The sequence below is a fragment of the Marmota marmota genome, unplaced genomic scaffold (genome assembly GCF_001458135.2).
Source record: "Marmota marmota marmota unplaced genomic scaffold, marMar, whole genome shotgun sequence".
NCBI classification, from domain to species: Eukaryota; Metazoa; Chordata; class Mammalia; order Rodentia; family Sciuridae; genus Marmota; species Marmota marmota.
Genome location: NW_025999853.1, coordinates 10,426,851 through 10,442,883, shown reverse-complemented (window position 1 = coordinate 10,442,883; position 16,033 = coordinate 10,426,851). Strand labels below are relative to the sequence as shown.

At 38.2% G+C, this 16,033-nt stretch overlaps 1 protein-coding gene across 5 annotated transcripts in view; it reads left to right on the top strand.

The window, feature by feature from the left end:
* The window catches only part of Ano4 (anoctamin 4), a 372,166-nt gene that overhangs the window by 343,250 nt on the left and 12,883 nt on the right, over nucleotides 1-16,033 (top strand). For all 5 annotated transcript variants that reach the window (XM_048803237.1, XM_048803234.1, XM_048803236.1 and 2 more), the window contains 6 exons: nucleotides 917-1,028; nucleotides 2,006-2,063; nucleotides 2,202-2,299; nucleotides 3,910-4,052; nucleotides 10,243-10,395; nucleotides 11,883-12,030. In XM_048803237.1, the coding sequence (XP_048659194.1) occupies nucleotides 917-1,028; nucleotides 2,006-2,063; nucleotides 2,202-2,299; nucleotides 3,910-4,052; nucleotides 10,243-10,395; nucleotides 11,883-12,030 (712 nt within the window). The remainder of the gene's footprint in view (nucleotides 1-916; nucleotides 1,029-2,005; nucleotides 2,064-2,201; nucleotides 2,300-3,909; nucleotides 4,053-10,242; nucleotides 10,396-11,882; nucleotides 12,031-16,033) is intronic.

Sequence of the window (16,033 nt, the reverse complement as noted above, 5' to 3'; positions counted from 1 at the left end):
TTTCCTCCCTTTCCTTCTCAGATTTGCTTCCAGGAAGCATTTTGAGTTATAATTCATGGAAAAAGAAATGATGGGGTGAATTCAGTTAAATGAGTAATTAGAAGCTCAGGGAATGTAGAAACAGATAAAATGCTATTGCATTAAATACATTTTCTTTGACCCTCCTTGAGGTGAGGATTGAGCTCCTAGGAAAGGATAAGGGCATCTGACATGAGATTTTTAAGTTGGAGATTTGACCTTAAGGGCAACTAGAGCTATATTTTGGTTCACATCAGAGTGTCCAAAAAGCCTTTGGTCTGTGAAAGTTGAAATATGAGGAGATGACAATCAGCCCCTGACTGAGGTCAGAAAATTATAAGACACAGTGGTGATATATACAGGAAAAGCTCTGGAAAAGAGGTCATCTTAATGTTTGCCTGTGAGAATGGAAAATGGTAGATGCGGGTGAAGACATCCAAGTCAAATACTCTGTATTCTGTGATATGCAGCAGCCTGTGCAGCACTGGAACTAGGAGTGGAGACCAATGAATCATTAGGAGCTGGGAGGCTACCTGACCCCACATAGGCCCCATGCTGAAGGTAGAAACAAAAAGGAAAACGCAGAGCTACTGGAGAGAGCCAGGTCTGGGGATGAGTCCCCATTCATTCTACCTATCCCTGCTTCACACTCTCCAGGGATCCCATAACAGCAGAACACTCTGAACACTCAATGTATCCTTCAGATACATCAGTTGTTACTTCCCACCGAACTCTCACTGGGGCTGGTCTGTGAGTTTGAGGATCTGTCTCATGCATGGTCTGTTCCATCATATGTCAGCTGTAGGCAAACTGGTATCTCCTGTGTGGAGAGAGGGAGGAAAGAAGTTGAGAGAGGTCAGATTCAGCCTCTCAAACTCTGCTCCTCTTTTGTCCACAGAGCAGCCTCGCACAGAGTCTGAATGGGAGAACAGCTTCACCTTGAAAATGTTTCTTTTTCAGTTTGTCAATCTGAATAGCTCCACGTTTTACATCGCATTCTTCCTTGGAAGGTAAGAACCTGACCCCTCCACACCTACTTATGCCAGGCGGGGACAGAACACTCAGAGGTCACTAGCCAAAGGTGATAGAGAAGCCCATCTCACAGGGTGACCTATGTAAAATGTAAAAAGAGAACATTGACTTCCTTTCCCTTTCCAAATGAATCCCAAGAAATAGTCTCCACTCAGAAGTGCTCTATACCTTTTATTGCTAATGAAAATGGTTTACTTGCACCTGTGAATGATGGATTGAAAACATCTGACCAACATCCATACCTGCAGCAGGCCCCAGAGACTCACACCTGTGAAAGCAGGTGGCATAGGGGTATAATCCCACAGCATATCCTAAATCTCTAAGAGGGAAGAACATCCTGCCCCCCGCCCAGGAAAGGGGGTAGAAATGAATAACAGAAATTACTGTGTAACTTTAAATCTAGCAGCTATGAGGATTTAGGAGAGATTCTATGCTTAGTGGTAATGCCTCATGAATTCCACCCCACCTGGAAGCATTTCAGGAGAGTGGGGAAACAGGGAAAGGGGTCAGGAATAGGGTTTCAGTGAGATGCAATCACTAGCATCTCCTTAGTTTTTTAGCTACTCCAATAGCATGAAATTCTGAACAGCTTGATTTTATTTTAAAAAGCATGACTATTATTCAAAAGCATCAAATATGTTTAAAAGAACCAGTAAAACTGTTGCTTACACCCAACTAGAGCACCTGCTATTCAGCAGAAAATGTTAAAAGTTACAGCAAGCAGGAAGAACTGGCCCCTGATGCTAGCAACTGGATGGAAAGCCGGAAGAGAAATGTCCCCTGGAGAATTCCAAGAGCTATAGTTATGACAGCTCTAGAGGGCTTCCTAATTCCTTCAACCTGATACTTGACTGCACCCATAATTTACTTTGGAGGATGTTCTAAACTGAATATAATATTCACTGAAAGCTTAGAGTTACAGAATGCTAATGACTTGTTTTTCTGTGTGTTAAAGGTTCACAGGACACCCAGGTGCCTACTTGAGGCTGATAAACAGGTGGAGACTAGAAGAGGTCTGTATTCTCCCCTCCTTCCTTTTTTCCTACATACTCACATGAAACAGCCCTATGGAAACTTTATGCAAATTAGAAGCAGACACCCTTTCTTCCTCACCATTGATTCTTGAATTTCTGTGTTTGCTTACCTTGCAGTGCCACCCTAGTGGATGCCTTATTGATCTCTGTATGCAAATGGGTATTATAATGGTGCTAAAGCAGACCTGGAATAATTTCATGGAACTTGGCTACCCGTAAGTACCTTAGATGTCTATCATTGACAGGCAGCATTGCTCCTTATTGGCATTTCTGGGTGTGGCAAGTAAGATAAGCAATGCAGACTTGGCAATCAAGCAAGCGTCACACTTAGATATTCAAAGGCAGTCATGAAAACACACATTGGCTCTATGGGGAGATTTAGCACAGGTCACATGAATGAAAGTGAATGTTCCTTATGAAGTCTCTGTAGTCCCCTAAATATTAAATATTGGCCTGCGAGATGCTTTAAGTGATGCTTTTGACCCTTTAGGCTCCATCATTGTTTAAGTCCATAGCTCTTTACTTATTAATAAGATCACCACCTCACCATTCCTGTGATAAATTAGAATGTAATTTTTAAAAACTACACTAAATTCAGACTACAGAAAAAAGAACTTATGGAAAGGAGTAAAGTTCAAGAATTCACAAAATAAATAGGTGTATTTCTAAGGCATTAGCACCTGGACATAATATTTTTCTGTCCATGGCATTGGGCAAAACTTGCATGATGTTTGCAAAGATAAACTTCAGCTCTGCTGTGCTTGCTCAGTTCTGGTCAGTTTAGTTTTAAGGGAACATATTCAGCAACACTTCTATGTCTGCTGTAACTCCATACCTATTGGTTTCCATGTTGGCTCTGAGTCTCTAGCGGGGACATCAAGATCCACAGGTCTCAGAGAGGACCACTCTTCTAGAATGATTAGCTGGAATTTGGTTCACTTCAAAACATCTTCCCTTAGCTCCCTGTCAGAATCAATATCAGTAATTTTCTATTCTTGAATTTATTTAGAAATCATATTCCAAGTATTTGATGTTTCTGTAAAACATAAATAAAACATAAAACAAAAATAGGAGTATGATATTCTACTACACAGTATTAGCCATAATTAATGACAATGTCCTAGGCATCAGGGGAACTCTATTTTGACCTCTAATAAGACAGACATACAGCATAATTGTGAAGTGGGCAGAGTTTGTCTTTGATACTCTTTTATTTCACATGATTTTTCTTTTGGCATTTGAACTCCTGGGTGCTCTTCAACTTTTTCATTTTTCCTTGTACCCCAGAGCACACAGATCTGCATACCTCTGATGCATTTCCTTACCCATATTATGAAGTGTACTCCCGAACACTGCTGAGGATTAATGTGTAATTTCACCAATGTGAAATGCATTTTATTGGAAGTTAGAGCCCCTGACAGCTTAAGCCCAAGCACCCCAGTCCAGTTGTCAAATTGCAGGCGACCATCTCCCAAGAGAGGAAGCATTTTTGTGGGTTTGCAGGGTTTCTGGGTCCCTGAAGTCAGAATCTGCAGGTCAGCACTCACATAAGAAGACTGCTCATTAAGCAACCTAGGCCTATTATCACTTGGCTGGGTGTTGCAGAGAAGTCAGTTTATAGATACACTCAGTCCTCTATCCAACCCTCTAGGCAGCACAAAGCATGAACGCTTGAAAGAAGTTCATCAGTCATTCTGCTTACATGCATGAGTTTCTTTTTTTTAACATGGCTCTAAATTCTAACTATTCTCTTTTTTATTAATTAAGTCTTATGAATAGTTGCGCTTTTTTTTTTTTTTGGTAAGAAATTGATCTTTTTGTACAGGTTAATTCAGAACTGGTGGACTAGAAGAAAAGTACGACAAGAACATGGGACTGAAAGGAAAGTAAACTTCCCACAATGGGAAAAAGACTACAACCTTCAGCCAATGAATGCCTATGGTCTCTTCGATGAGTACTTGGAAATGAGTATGGAAATGTTCTCTTTTACCCTCTTAATTACAGATCTCTAGCTATATTCAATTGCAATACACCCATTATCATGGAAGCCATCTGTGTGTGGGTCTCCCAAGCTAAATACAGAGGGAAGAATGTCATCATTTAAGAAATTCAATCCACAGGGATAGTGCCCAAAATCTATTCCAATTCAAACTCTTCATGACATTGTCTTGTCCCTTGTACTGAGTCACTAGAACACAAAATGAATTGGTAAATTTGGTGCATCAAAGTAAAGAAGTTAGCATTCATGGAGTGATTGATCCCTCATTCAGCTGATATTTTTGAACTTCATGAAATGCCAGGGAGACACTGTATCTGGCACCAGAGATACAAAAAAGAGTAAGGCACAGTGCCCAGCTTTCAAAGAGTGCACAGGCTAGTGAGAGAGAACGAGAGATATAAAGAGTTACTGCAGCCAGGTATGGTGATGCACACCTGTAATTCCAGCTACTTGGGAAGCTGAGGCAGGAGGGTCACAATTTTGAGGCCAGTTTAGTGAGACTGTCTCAAAACTGATAAAAGGGCTGGGGATGTAGCCCAGTGGGAGAGCTTGTGCCCAGCATGCATGAAGACTGGGTTTAATCCCCAGTACACACACACACACACACACACACACACACACACACACACTGATAAAGAGAGAAAAGAGTAACTGCAATAAAGTGTCATAGATTCTGTGACATGAATCAGTAGGAGGTATAGTGGGGAGCAGTCATTTCTGCTGTGGGAGAAAAGTATTCAGATGGGAATGCTTAACCTATGCTGCACTTTACAGTTATGGAATCAGATCATCTAGATTCAAACCCAAGCTAGTTCTCTTAGCTTGTATCTCAGAGCATGGACTTTGGAAGCAAACCTGTAATTTATGAACAGTGAAACCTCTTTGTTAACTGTATCATTATATCCCCTCTAGGAGATAAGAAATATAGGAAAATAATAATAATGGTATAGTAAACATGTACTAATGAGTCAGGCATTGTTCTGAGCTTTCCATTCACTAACTCACTTGATCTGCACCAAGGGTTACTCTTACTCTCATTCCTACTTTTGAGAAGAGAAAACAGAGACAAAAAGATATTAAGTAACATCTCTTAGCAGATAGATTATATATACATTTTCTTTATTATTTTTTAAGCTCTATTACACTGGAGTGAAAACAGGATTAGGAATGGGCAAGATACATTACTTCTGAAGGAAGCCATCCTTTCTAGGCAATTCTGAAAATTAAAGGAGTAGTAGAATTAACACTTAATGTTTCTTAGATTGCTTATGTCCTAAGTATCCACTGATGTTTTCAGAGTTTCAATTATAAAATGGCAGAATGATATAACTTGGAAAAGAAATCAATTGGATCATTAATAATAAAACTTAATAAAGGGAATTCATTATAAGAACTAACCACTTTTAGATCTCTTAATGGACTCTTTCTCCCATAAAGAAGGAAATGAACGATAATGTGAGTATATCGAGCTCTTGAAGAGAGGCATTTATGTGGCTAGAATTGGTAGTGCTCCAAATACTGCAGTATCTTTTCACCGTAAAACAAATATGAGAAGCATTGCAAGCAGATGGGTGAATTCCAACAGCTTACTTCTGTTCCTGCTGGTTTTATTTTTCTTTTCACTTCCGGGCTTTGTTGTTGTTTTAATATTGTAACTCACAGAATTGCATATGTAGAGAGAAATATAGAAATCATAAGTGTACAGATCAATGAATTTTTACAAGTTTACACACAAATGTATATAGATGAGAGTGTGGCTAACCACTACACACTACCCACAAACCAAATTCAGTCCAGTGTCTTTTTCTAAGTAAAGCTTTATTGGAACACAATGATACCCACTTATTTACATATTATCTACAGCTGCTTTTACACTATTACAGCCAAGTAGAATAGTTGTGTCCTAGACATTAAAGCCAGCAATATTTAGTGTCTGACTCCTTATAAAAATAGTTTGCTATCCTGTGAACTAGATTAAGCAGCAGAATATTATGAGTATCTAAGAAAGTTCTTTTGCCCCCCCCCTTCCATACATAACAACCTCTGTGATCGCTTTGAATGCCATAGATTAGTTTTTCTTTTTTTGATATCCACATGAACAGAATTGTAGAGAACATATTCTTGTAACTGGCTGCTTTCATTCAATATCATATTTATAACATTCTTCCCTGTTGCTCTTGGTAGTAGAATTCCATTTTCATTTTGCTGTATCGTATTCCTAAGATATACAAACCTGAAGCAAAATTATGAAACAGGCAGATTGTCTTTAACGTTCATCCCATCTTTCCTTTTAGTCATGTGATTTTTTTTTGCATTTCTATTTTCAGATATGCCCCAAGTTGCTACCTTGCCCCCATCCAGCACACTGACTCCCACATCACTAATCAAGTCTCTCCTATGTTTTGAATGTATTTTTGACCACAAATAAGAATTGAGGTATTGGATAGGTATACTTTAAGAGGTGTCAAAGCCTCTGTTAGGCTTCTCCAAAACGGGCAAAATTTCTTGTAGAAGTGCAGGCATCAGTGTGCCAATAGATGAAGTATTGTGAGTTTGCACATCTTCTTGGCTCCTGAAAATAGAAATGTACCACATTTATCCATTCATTCTACTGGTAATAGATATTTATTTCCAGATTTGGGCTCTTTTAAATAATGCTTATGTGAACATATTTGTAACATGTGTTTTCAGTCACATAAGTTAAATAATTCTGTTGGGAATTTATGTAGGATTGGAGTTACCTGACCATAAAATATGCATTTGTCAATCTTCAGTAGACCCTTTCAAGCTTTTCAAAGTTGGGTTGTTCCAATTTATATTTCAACTAGCACAGTAAGAGCTCCAGTTATTCCATGTACTCACTAAAAGTCATTAGGTATTTTTACAAAATTTTAGCTATCTGGTCTGTACGTCATAGTGTCTCACCATGGCTTTAATTTGAAATTTCCTGATGACTAATGATGCTGGGAACTTTTTCATATGCTTATGGCAATTTGGATATCTTCTTTGGTGAATTCTCACCCCAACCCATAATTTTAATGGGAATCTGTCTTTTTCTTAGTGATTTGTGGAAGCCACATTATAGACATAAGTTCTTTGTCAGATATATAAGTTGCAAAAAAAATATCCTTTCTTGCTTTATCAGTGACTTGACTTCTAACTCTCTTATCTGTGTTTTTAAATTACAGAAGTTTCAACTTTGTTCTTCTTCAAAATTGGTTCCATATACATTTTACAATAAGATTTCCAATTTCTACAAAAAAAATCTTATCAAGATATTGACTGGAATTGAATTGAACCTCTTAAAAACAATTTGAGGAAAACATATTTTCCAACTAATAGATATGGTCTATTTCTGCATTTATTTATTTTTCTACATTTTTTTCTCAGCAAGATTTTATAGATTTTACTGTACAAGTTTTAGGTAATTCAGGTTAGATGTATTCACATGCAGTTTATGAATTTTTAGTGCAATTGCAATGATGTTTTTATAGCTCTTTTGTGCGTTGTTTTGGGGAGTTGTTTTATATTTGGGTGCTGGAAATTGAATCCACAGTTTTGCAATGCTAAGCACATAGCCTACCACTGAGCTATTCTCCCAGCCCTAGTTTTATTTTCTTTTCTGTTGCTGGTGTATAAAATTATCATTGGTTTTATGTTAACTTTGTACCACACAAATATGCCAAGGTATAATATCAGATTCTAGATATTTTTTGAGATTTCCTAGATTTTTTTAGATGACCCAATCATGTCATCTACAAATAATAATTTTACATTTTCTTTTCTAATCATTGCACTTTTGTTGTTCTTGCCTAGTTACACTAGTATTGTCCGTATAATTCTAATAAAAATAATTCTCTGTGCTTTTTATTATATTACTTCTGTAATAAAGGTTTTTCCAAAAATTTACAAAATTCCATCTAACTATGGTACAATAAACCTCTCCCCTGAACCTCCTGAGAAAGCAGCAGACACTGGACATTGTAGTTAATCACTTCAAGACCAATATCACATAGGTCACACCTGAGCTTTGTGAAAGCAGTTATTTGATTTAATTATAGGTCATAATATTTAACTAGTTAAATTTGATAAATGTCAGATAAAAGAAAGTTACCAATAAACTAAATGCATTTCCTTTTTCCTCTTAACCCGGTAGTATTTTTCATTATAAACTCAATCTTAGAGAACTATTTTTTAGTGAGACTTGTATTTTTCTGTCTAAATAAATATCTAGTACCCTCAGTGATTATAAGAATTATCTTTATTGGTATTATTCCACTTGAATAATAAGGTATGTGTGTGTGTGTGTGTGTGTTGTTTGGTTTGGTTGGTTTTTTACTTTCCTGGTCTTTTTTCATTGTAATTACATGTCAGTCACTGAACCAGCATTATTTGGTATCTGTTAAGTCCCTCCCATACACAAAACCATGTAGTGAACATATGGAAAATGGAAACACAAAGTCTCCATCCCTACCTTCATGAAGGTCAGTGCAGTGGGGAAAAGACAAAGAAGAAGCCATGAAATCGAGAGGAAGTTCTTTATATGGTGGTGAGAGGAGTTGTGGGAGCCATAGAGGAGGCAGTACTACCAAAAGGCTCCAGAAAAGGGCACATCTGAGCTTACCCATAAAGGAAGAATGGACTTTCATCTGAGCATAGACAGGAACATTGAGTATATGATGTGTTTCCACAAAACCAGAAGTGTGGTGTGGCCAGAGTGAAGGACTATTTGGGAACCTCGCCTGGGCATAGGGTACAACCTTTGGACATAAGACTTGGAAGTTTGTATGGAATCAGATTATTGAGATTCTTGAATGGCATGGTGGAAGTTTGGGATTTATTCTGTAGGCAATGAGAACCTACTGAATTTTTTCATGTAGGGAGATGGTGAGTAAAGGGCTTGTCCAATATTTTAGGCACACGTAAAATGCCACGATGGGGAAAATAGGTGAAAATTTGGAGATAGAGAAGCCAATTTAAAAAATCAGTCTGAATTCTGGGGCTGGAGTTGTGGCTCAGTGGTACAACACTTGCCTAGCACTCATAAGGCACTGGGTTTGATCCCCAGCACCACATAAAAATAAATAAATAAAATAAAGGTATTGTGTCCATCTACAATTAAAACAAAAATCAGTCTGAACTCAAGTGGGGACAGTGAATAAGAAGAATAAAGGAGAGAGATTTTTTAAGAGTAATTGATAGGATTTGGAGACCAATGGTTCTGAATGCTGAACTAGCCAAGATCTGGTTTTTAATGCAAGAGGACTGAGGGGAGGAGGAACATGAAAGAAAAGGTGCATCCTAACAGGGGTGTGTGACAGCAATATGTCTTATTGCTGGTGATGTTAACTTTGATCATGTGGGTAAGGTGATGTCTACTAGGTTGCTGTATTGTGAAGATACTCTTTTTCCCTTTGTAATTATTTGAATCAAGAAATGTCCTATTTTCTTCAGTATCCTCCCCTGTCCCCACTAATTTTAGCATTCTTTGATGGTTCTTGCCTGCCACAGTATTACTGTGATATCTAATGAGTGGTGGGTTTTCTATTTTCATCATTCTTTCTATGTTTATGAATTAGAATTCTACCATGAGGAACAGCTACACAAATCCCCCCCTTTATTATTTATGTGTATCTATTTATATTTATATCAGTATCAATGTAGACTTAATGTTAGTTACAATCCAATGCTATCATTTATTTTTTTCACAAATGATTCTGGCTTTGACCATAGAGAGTGCCTTCAAGTTCATTCTGTGTCCTATTGATGTGTCCCCATCATTTATTGAATGCTTCTTTACTTTCTGGCATTACAAGATATCTTAGTCTTACATTTTATTTTTCTACCACTATTTGGGAATCCAAGGAGCCCTGGTTCCTTTTATTTGAGAATGGCATTTAGAAAACAACCTCTGGGTCCTAAGCATGCTTTCTGTTCCCAAGGATACCTTTACTCCCGGCCCCAGGTAGTGCCCTTTGGTCCATCGTCTTGGTCATCTTTCTGCAAGAGATGTCCCCTGTGCATCTGGATCAGAAAAATATCACTTAAGACAATATCAGAAAAATATCACTTAGGACAATGACATGTTCAGATCATTTCCTTTTGAAAACAGTAATGGAAAACCAACATTTTTGTTCTCCTTCCTTTTCTCTTCCCCAGTTCTTCAGTTTGGATTCACAACTATCTTTGTGGCAGCTTTTCCCCTAGCACCACTTCTGGCCTTACTGAATAACATCATTGAAATTCGACTGGATGCTTACAAATTTGTCACACAATGGAGGAGACCTTTAGCTTCAAGGGCCAAAGACATAGGTAAGTTGGATTCAGGCATTTTTAAAAAGCACTATGAGCCATCTTGTGGATAAAATTTTAAAAGCCACCCAACATTAGTTTTTTCTTATGGTTTCCATGTAAAATGACTTAATACTTAGTGTAATTTTTGCAAAGAATAGTTTGATTAGTTTTAAATACTATCAGATAAGAAGTAAAGCTGCCCTATTTGGAAATTTATCATTTTAATTGCTAGAGAATATATGCCTAAATAGATTCTTAATTTGGTTATTTCTAGCTTAAAACTTTGGAAACTAAAATTTTGATTTCTCATCACTAATTTTTAACATAGATCTTCTGGGGAGAAGTACTAAGGAGTGAGATTGGCCAAATTATATTATTATATTGTGTGCACATACAAATATGTACAACAAATCCTACCATTATGTACAACTATAATGCACCAATAAAGAAATGTGGGCAAAAAAAAAAATTGATCTTCCATTTCCTTAACTTTGTTTTGCATTTTCCTAGTGTTTTCTTGATTCACATGAAACATAATCTAGTTTTCTAAAAGCAGAAATGAGCATTGGTATTTGACCAAAGATCTTGAATTGAATCATGTGCAGTTCTCTTGAGAGCTAAGATCAAAAACTGTCTTTTATTCATTTGTGCATCCAGTGCTGAGGGCAGAGTAGGCAGTTGCTCAGCCAATATATGTGTGGAAGAGAATCGAATATAGATGTTCTTGCTCACAGTAGGCTTTTAACCTCCATATGAAACCAGCTCACATTCAGTGAGCACCTACTCAGGGCCATGTCTCAGGGGTTGGGCTCCCAAAGATGAACAGGAGAGACCCTGTCCATACTCTTAAGGAGTTCCCAGTCTGGTGGCATGCTAAGAGCCATATCCAAGTAGTATGATGCATGGCATTTTTGGTTGAAAGGTGAGGCCAGCAAGCCATTGAGATGATATGATTATGTTAAGATCTGCATTCATATGGATATTAGACTCCTGCTGTCCACCTCGGCCTGCTACGGGACTCCTGGAGAGTTCCCATTGGTTGGGGAAGTGCAGTAGGAGGGAATTCCGGGGGAGGGACTTCCTGTTGGTCCGGGAGAACACCGCGTGAGTTGGTGGGCAATTTGCCCGGGAGCGTATGGGGCATTGGCGGCAGTTTCAAAAATAAAGTTTGTTCCTGCTTGAGTGGGTTGTGATTTTGTGCCCAGCTAGACTGCGGCAGTGGCAGTTTGACATTGTCTGAGCTCATCTTATCAGATTGTTTTGGTGCCTTATCGTTGACCAGAATTCTCTGACTTATGTCTGATCCTGATCATTAAATCATGAGTACATGGGCACTTTCTCAGAAATTCCTTAAATGCCAAGGTGTTTGGAAGCACAGATTCTTACTCCTAATTTCAGTTGTATTTGGAAATATGAAAGGACATTGAAAACAAGTTACTCTCATTGCTTTCATTCTTACCACCTCTGATGTACATGGAGCTAATACCACATTTCTATTTGAATAGGAATTTGGTATGGAATTCTTGAAGGCATTGGGATTCTCTCTGTTATTACAAATGCATTTGTCATAGCGATTACATCTGACTTTATCCCTCGCCTGGTGTATGCTTATAAATATGGACCTTGTGCAGGACAAGGAGAAGCTGGGCAAAAGTAAGTTGGCTGCAAAACCATTTTGAAATCTCTATTTCCTAGCCTTTGTGTGGTGTTGGGCACTGAGGGAGAAGCCTTTGGCCTGGGGTATGTGGCACATAAGCCTGATAATAAGGCCTACGGTGGTGGGGGGTGGGGAATTATGATGTAATGATACTTCCAGCCAAAAAGGAGAACAACAGATCCCAGATCTACTGAAGGGTTGAGGATCAAACAAGTCAGACAGTGTCTGTATTTCTTCAGTCAAATTGGGGCACAATTCTGTTTGCAAAGTCAGCCACTATATATATATATATATATATATTAGATAGAAACCTAGGCAGCATTGTAATAAGTTACCTCACTTTCTTTTCTGTACTTAAAAAAAAAAGTTCAAGAAGTCTTAACTTACTTTAAAAATCCATAAAGTCAAAATAATAATCTAATTGTGGAACTGTAGGTCAGAGTGGAGTATGTTTTAAGATTACAAGGTCTTCTGGATGCCCCAGAAGTCTCACGTGGGCTGCTGCCTACTACTGGTTCACTAGTCTGAGCCAAATAAATGTGTCCAACGTAGCCATTGTAGTTTGATCAGCCCAAAGGAGTAAAGTGCCACCAAATCAAGCCCATTGAATTATGCATACCTGGCCTGGGTCCAATTTTATTATTAATTCTGCATAAATGCACTAAGGCATGTATGATTGAGAAATGTAATAAAACTCACAATCCAGCTATTTGAAGAGACTTCTGTGAGTTTCTTTACTCCCATAATCATGTGGCCATGAAATACTAATTATCTAGCATCTTTAAGTGAGCATACCATCCCATTTTAAGAGAAATTTGAAAGACCTAGACTATACCACCCAGCATTTCTTTCTAATCACAACGCGTTGTCAACATTCTCTGCTTGGCTCAACCCAAAAAAGCTTACCTTTATTCAAGCTACTGTCACATATTTTGCATTTGATTTTTGAAACAGCCCTGTGATTGGGACATGCATAATTATCCTCACTCTGAGGAGCAGGAAAAGATTAAGGGAGGCTAAATCCAGAATCAGAAGGCAGAGTTGCTGTTGGAGCCACACCGAGTTAAAGCACACTCATAGAGCTCCGTTCAGAGTTGCACGGCCCTCCCCAGGAGCCAAGGGGACATGGTCATCTGGCTCAACTAACCCCTGGGATTTAGGTTTTAACAGTTATTTCAGTTCTTTCTAATTCCAATAATGGTGAAACCTGTCTTGGTTTTTGGAGAACTAAAAAATACAATGGACACATTTCTGCATAGCAGACAGTAAATCAAAGCTTTTAGAATTTAGCATTCTGCTAGGTTATGTTCATGATGATTAAAATTTACCTAATAGCCTCCTTATTTCAGTTTTATTGGGTTCCTCGGGGCTCTAATGTTCTTTGTAAACCTTGCTCTTTAACTTAAGAGCCCTCTGCCACTTTGGATTTATAGATCTGCCTTTTTAATCCATTGGTCATTTTTCTTGTTTTCAAAGAGTTATATTTACATATGTTTCTTCATGAATCTTATTTTCTGCCCCAGCAGTAACTCTTACTTTTCAGGACTTTTTCTTCTTTTTCCAATTTAGAAATGCTTTAGAAATGATTGAACTTAGTAATAACTTTGTCAAATTTTACAAGGTCATGGGTTTGGTGGGGCAGGATATGCGGTCGTCAAATCCACTTATGTTTTAAATCCAGCTAAGGAAATGCCACATTTCAGTTTAAATTGAACCTCAAGCAAAAGTCCTCCATCCAAACCCAATCTCCTTGCTTCTTCAGAACTCCAAGGTTCATCCGTGTCTCCTCCTTACTGTTCTTTTGGCCTTTCCTGGCATAGAATCTCCTTTTTCCAACAGCCTTTCTTTACCTACTCCTGTGCCAGCACCTTTCGGTCTGCCTCTGGTTGTTCCTGGCTGTGATGTGGGTATCATTTCCAACCACAGTGTAAACTACTTGAGAATGAGGACCACGTCGTTTACACCTGTTTCTTCCAAGCACAGCCCCTCTATTGTCACAGATACTCAGCCATCACATCTTCAGTAGCATCACTGTAGGGAAAGGGGGAGACATTCTCATTTTTTCAGTCAGATCTTAAAATAAATGGTTTGAAACAATGTCCTCTACACATTGTGTACACAAAGGTTTTTTTTCAAATGTTTTTTTTCTCTCCCCCAGACATATTAATTCTCTTCTAGCTAGGTTGATTCGACCTCAGATTACTCATTATTTGCCAAATGAGGTCACCTCCTCTTTCAGGGTGTCTTCACTTGAGTTCTTTAGAAAGAAGCTTAGAGAATTCTGAGCAGGCATCAAGAGACAAAAGTTATGAAGTAAAAACATGAAGATGTGTATTATAAAATTTTTCTGCCGACGAGAGTTAAAATTTCAGTCCACAAACTAAATATTTTTCCAGGCAGCACAAATAACCAGTTGGATTACTTTTCTCCCACTGAATATAATAAAGTCATTATTTCATTATCAGGAAGACATGAGGTAATGATTTTTGAAACATTCCATGGAGACACATGCAGGCCTTAAAGTTCTCATGAGGTATATGCCCCAAAATGATGACCTTAGTTAGTGATATAAATCAAAGCTGATGTTTCCATAAAAACAGCGGTTCATAAGGGGTTAAACCTTGATCAAGAACTCAGTGCTCAAATGTGCACAGAATTGCCTACAAATATATTGCTTAATAAATAATAAGTAACATATTTGTACAAAGTCAGAATCACTTAAATCAGTTGATACCATCGCCATTCGCAAAGTTGTTTTTTAAAAGATAAAGTTTACTGTGCAGAGGTCTTTTTCATCTCATTCATAATACTGGACATTTTTATTGCAACAAATCAGAAGTTGCAATGAAATCAGAACTTTCTTCTATCCTCATCTTATTAGCCTGAGAACCTTTATCTATAAAGCATACTTGATTTTAAATGTATAAAACCAATCAAATTTCCCTTAGCTTTTTCAGCCTTTGATTCCTACCTCCAGGGCATTGGTGCCACAATATCCTGAATCTCAAAGACAAGTTTGGTAGCATAATTCAAAAACATTCTTCAGTGAGTTTTTTTTTCTGAAATCCACAAACTTTAAAGTCAACTTCTGGTTCTGCTCTTTCTCTTAAAACTGGTGATAATGATCACTGGTCCATCCTTTTCCTGTATATTAAAGGATTGAAAACAATTAGTAATGAAGGTTTTAAAAGCAGAACTCTTACATTTGAAGTTTTCATTTTGCTTTTGTTTGGGGTGTATGTGTATGTGGTACTGGGGTGCTGAACCCAGAAACTTGTGCATGCTAGGCAAGTACGTTAGCCCTGATCTAAACCTCTAGTTCTCACATTAAAATGAATTTGATGTTTTTAGAAGTTAGTTGAAACAGATGTTTCCTAATTCAAACAATGCTATTCTTACATAAGACATTTTCTGAATTTCTTTTCTTGATAATACCATCAGAGCCCACCTACCTGCCCTTTAAGAAAATTGACTTTATCATTGCAGCAATTCCTTTACCTGATACCTCTTCCCCCCCCCCCCAATCTTCTTGTTTTGGTACCACTCACTTCCCCTGTGGGATCTGCTATGTCTGAGTCCCTCCTACTCTAACAGTACCTGAGTGAGTTGACCCATGGAGACCATCAACTGGACTAAATACAGAAAAAGGGTGGGAAATCTTGTTGCTGTGACTAAAAGATCTGACCAGAACAATTTCAGAGGAGGAAGAGTCCACTTGAGAGCTCATGGTTTCAGAGGTCTTAGTCCATAGAAGACCAGCTCCGTTCCTCAGGGCTCCCGGTGAGGATGAACATCAAGGCACGAGAGGGTGGTGGCAGAGGCCAGCAGCTCACATCACAGATCAGGAAGCAGAAAGACTCCACTGACCAGATACAAATATATACCCAAAGCCATGCCCACCTCCTCCAGCCACACCCTACCACTTCAGTTACCACTCAGTTAATCTCTATCAGGGGATGAAATCACTGATAGGGTTAAGGCTCTCACAACCCAATCATT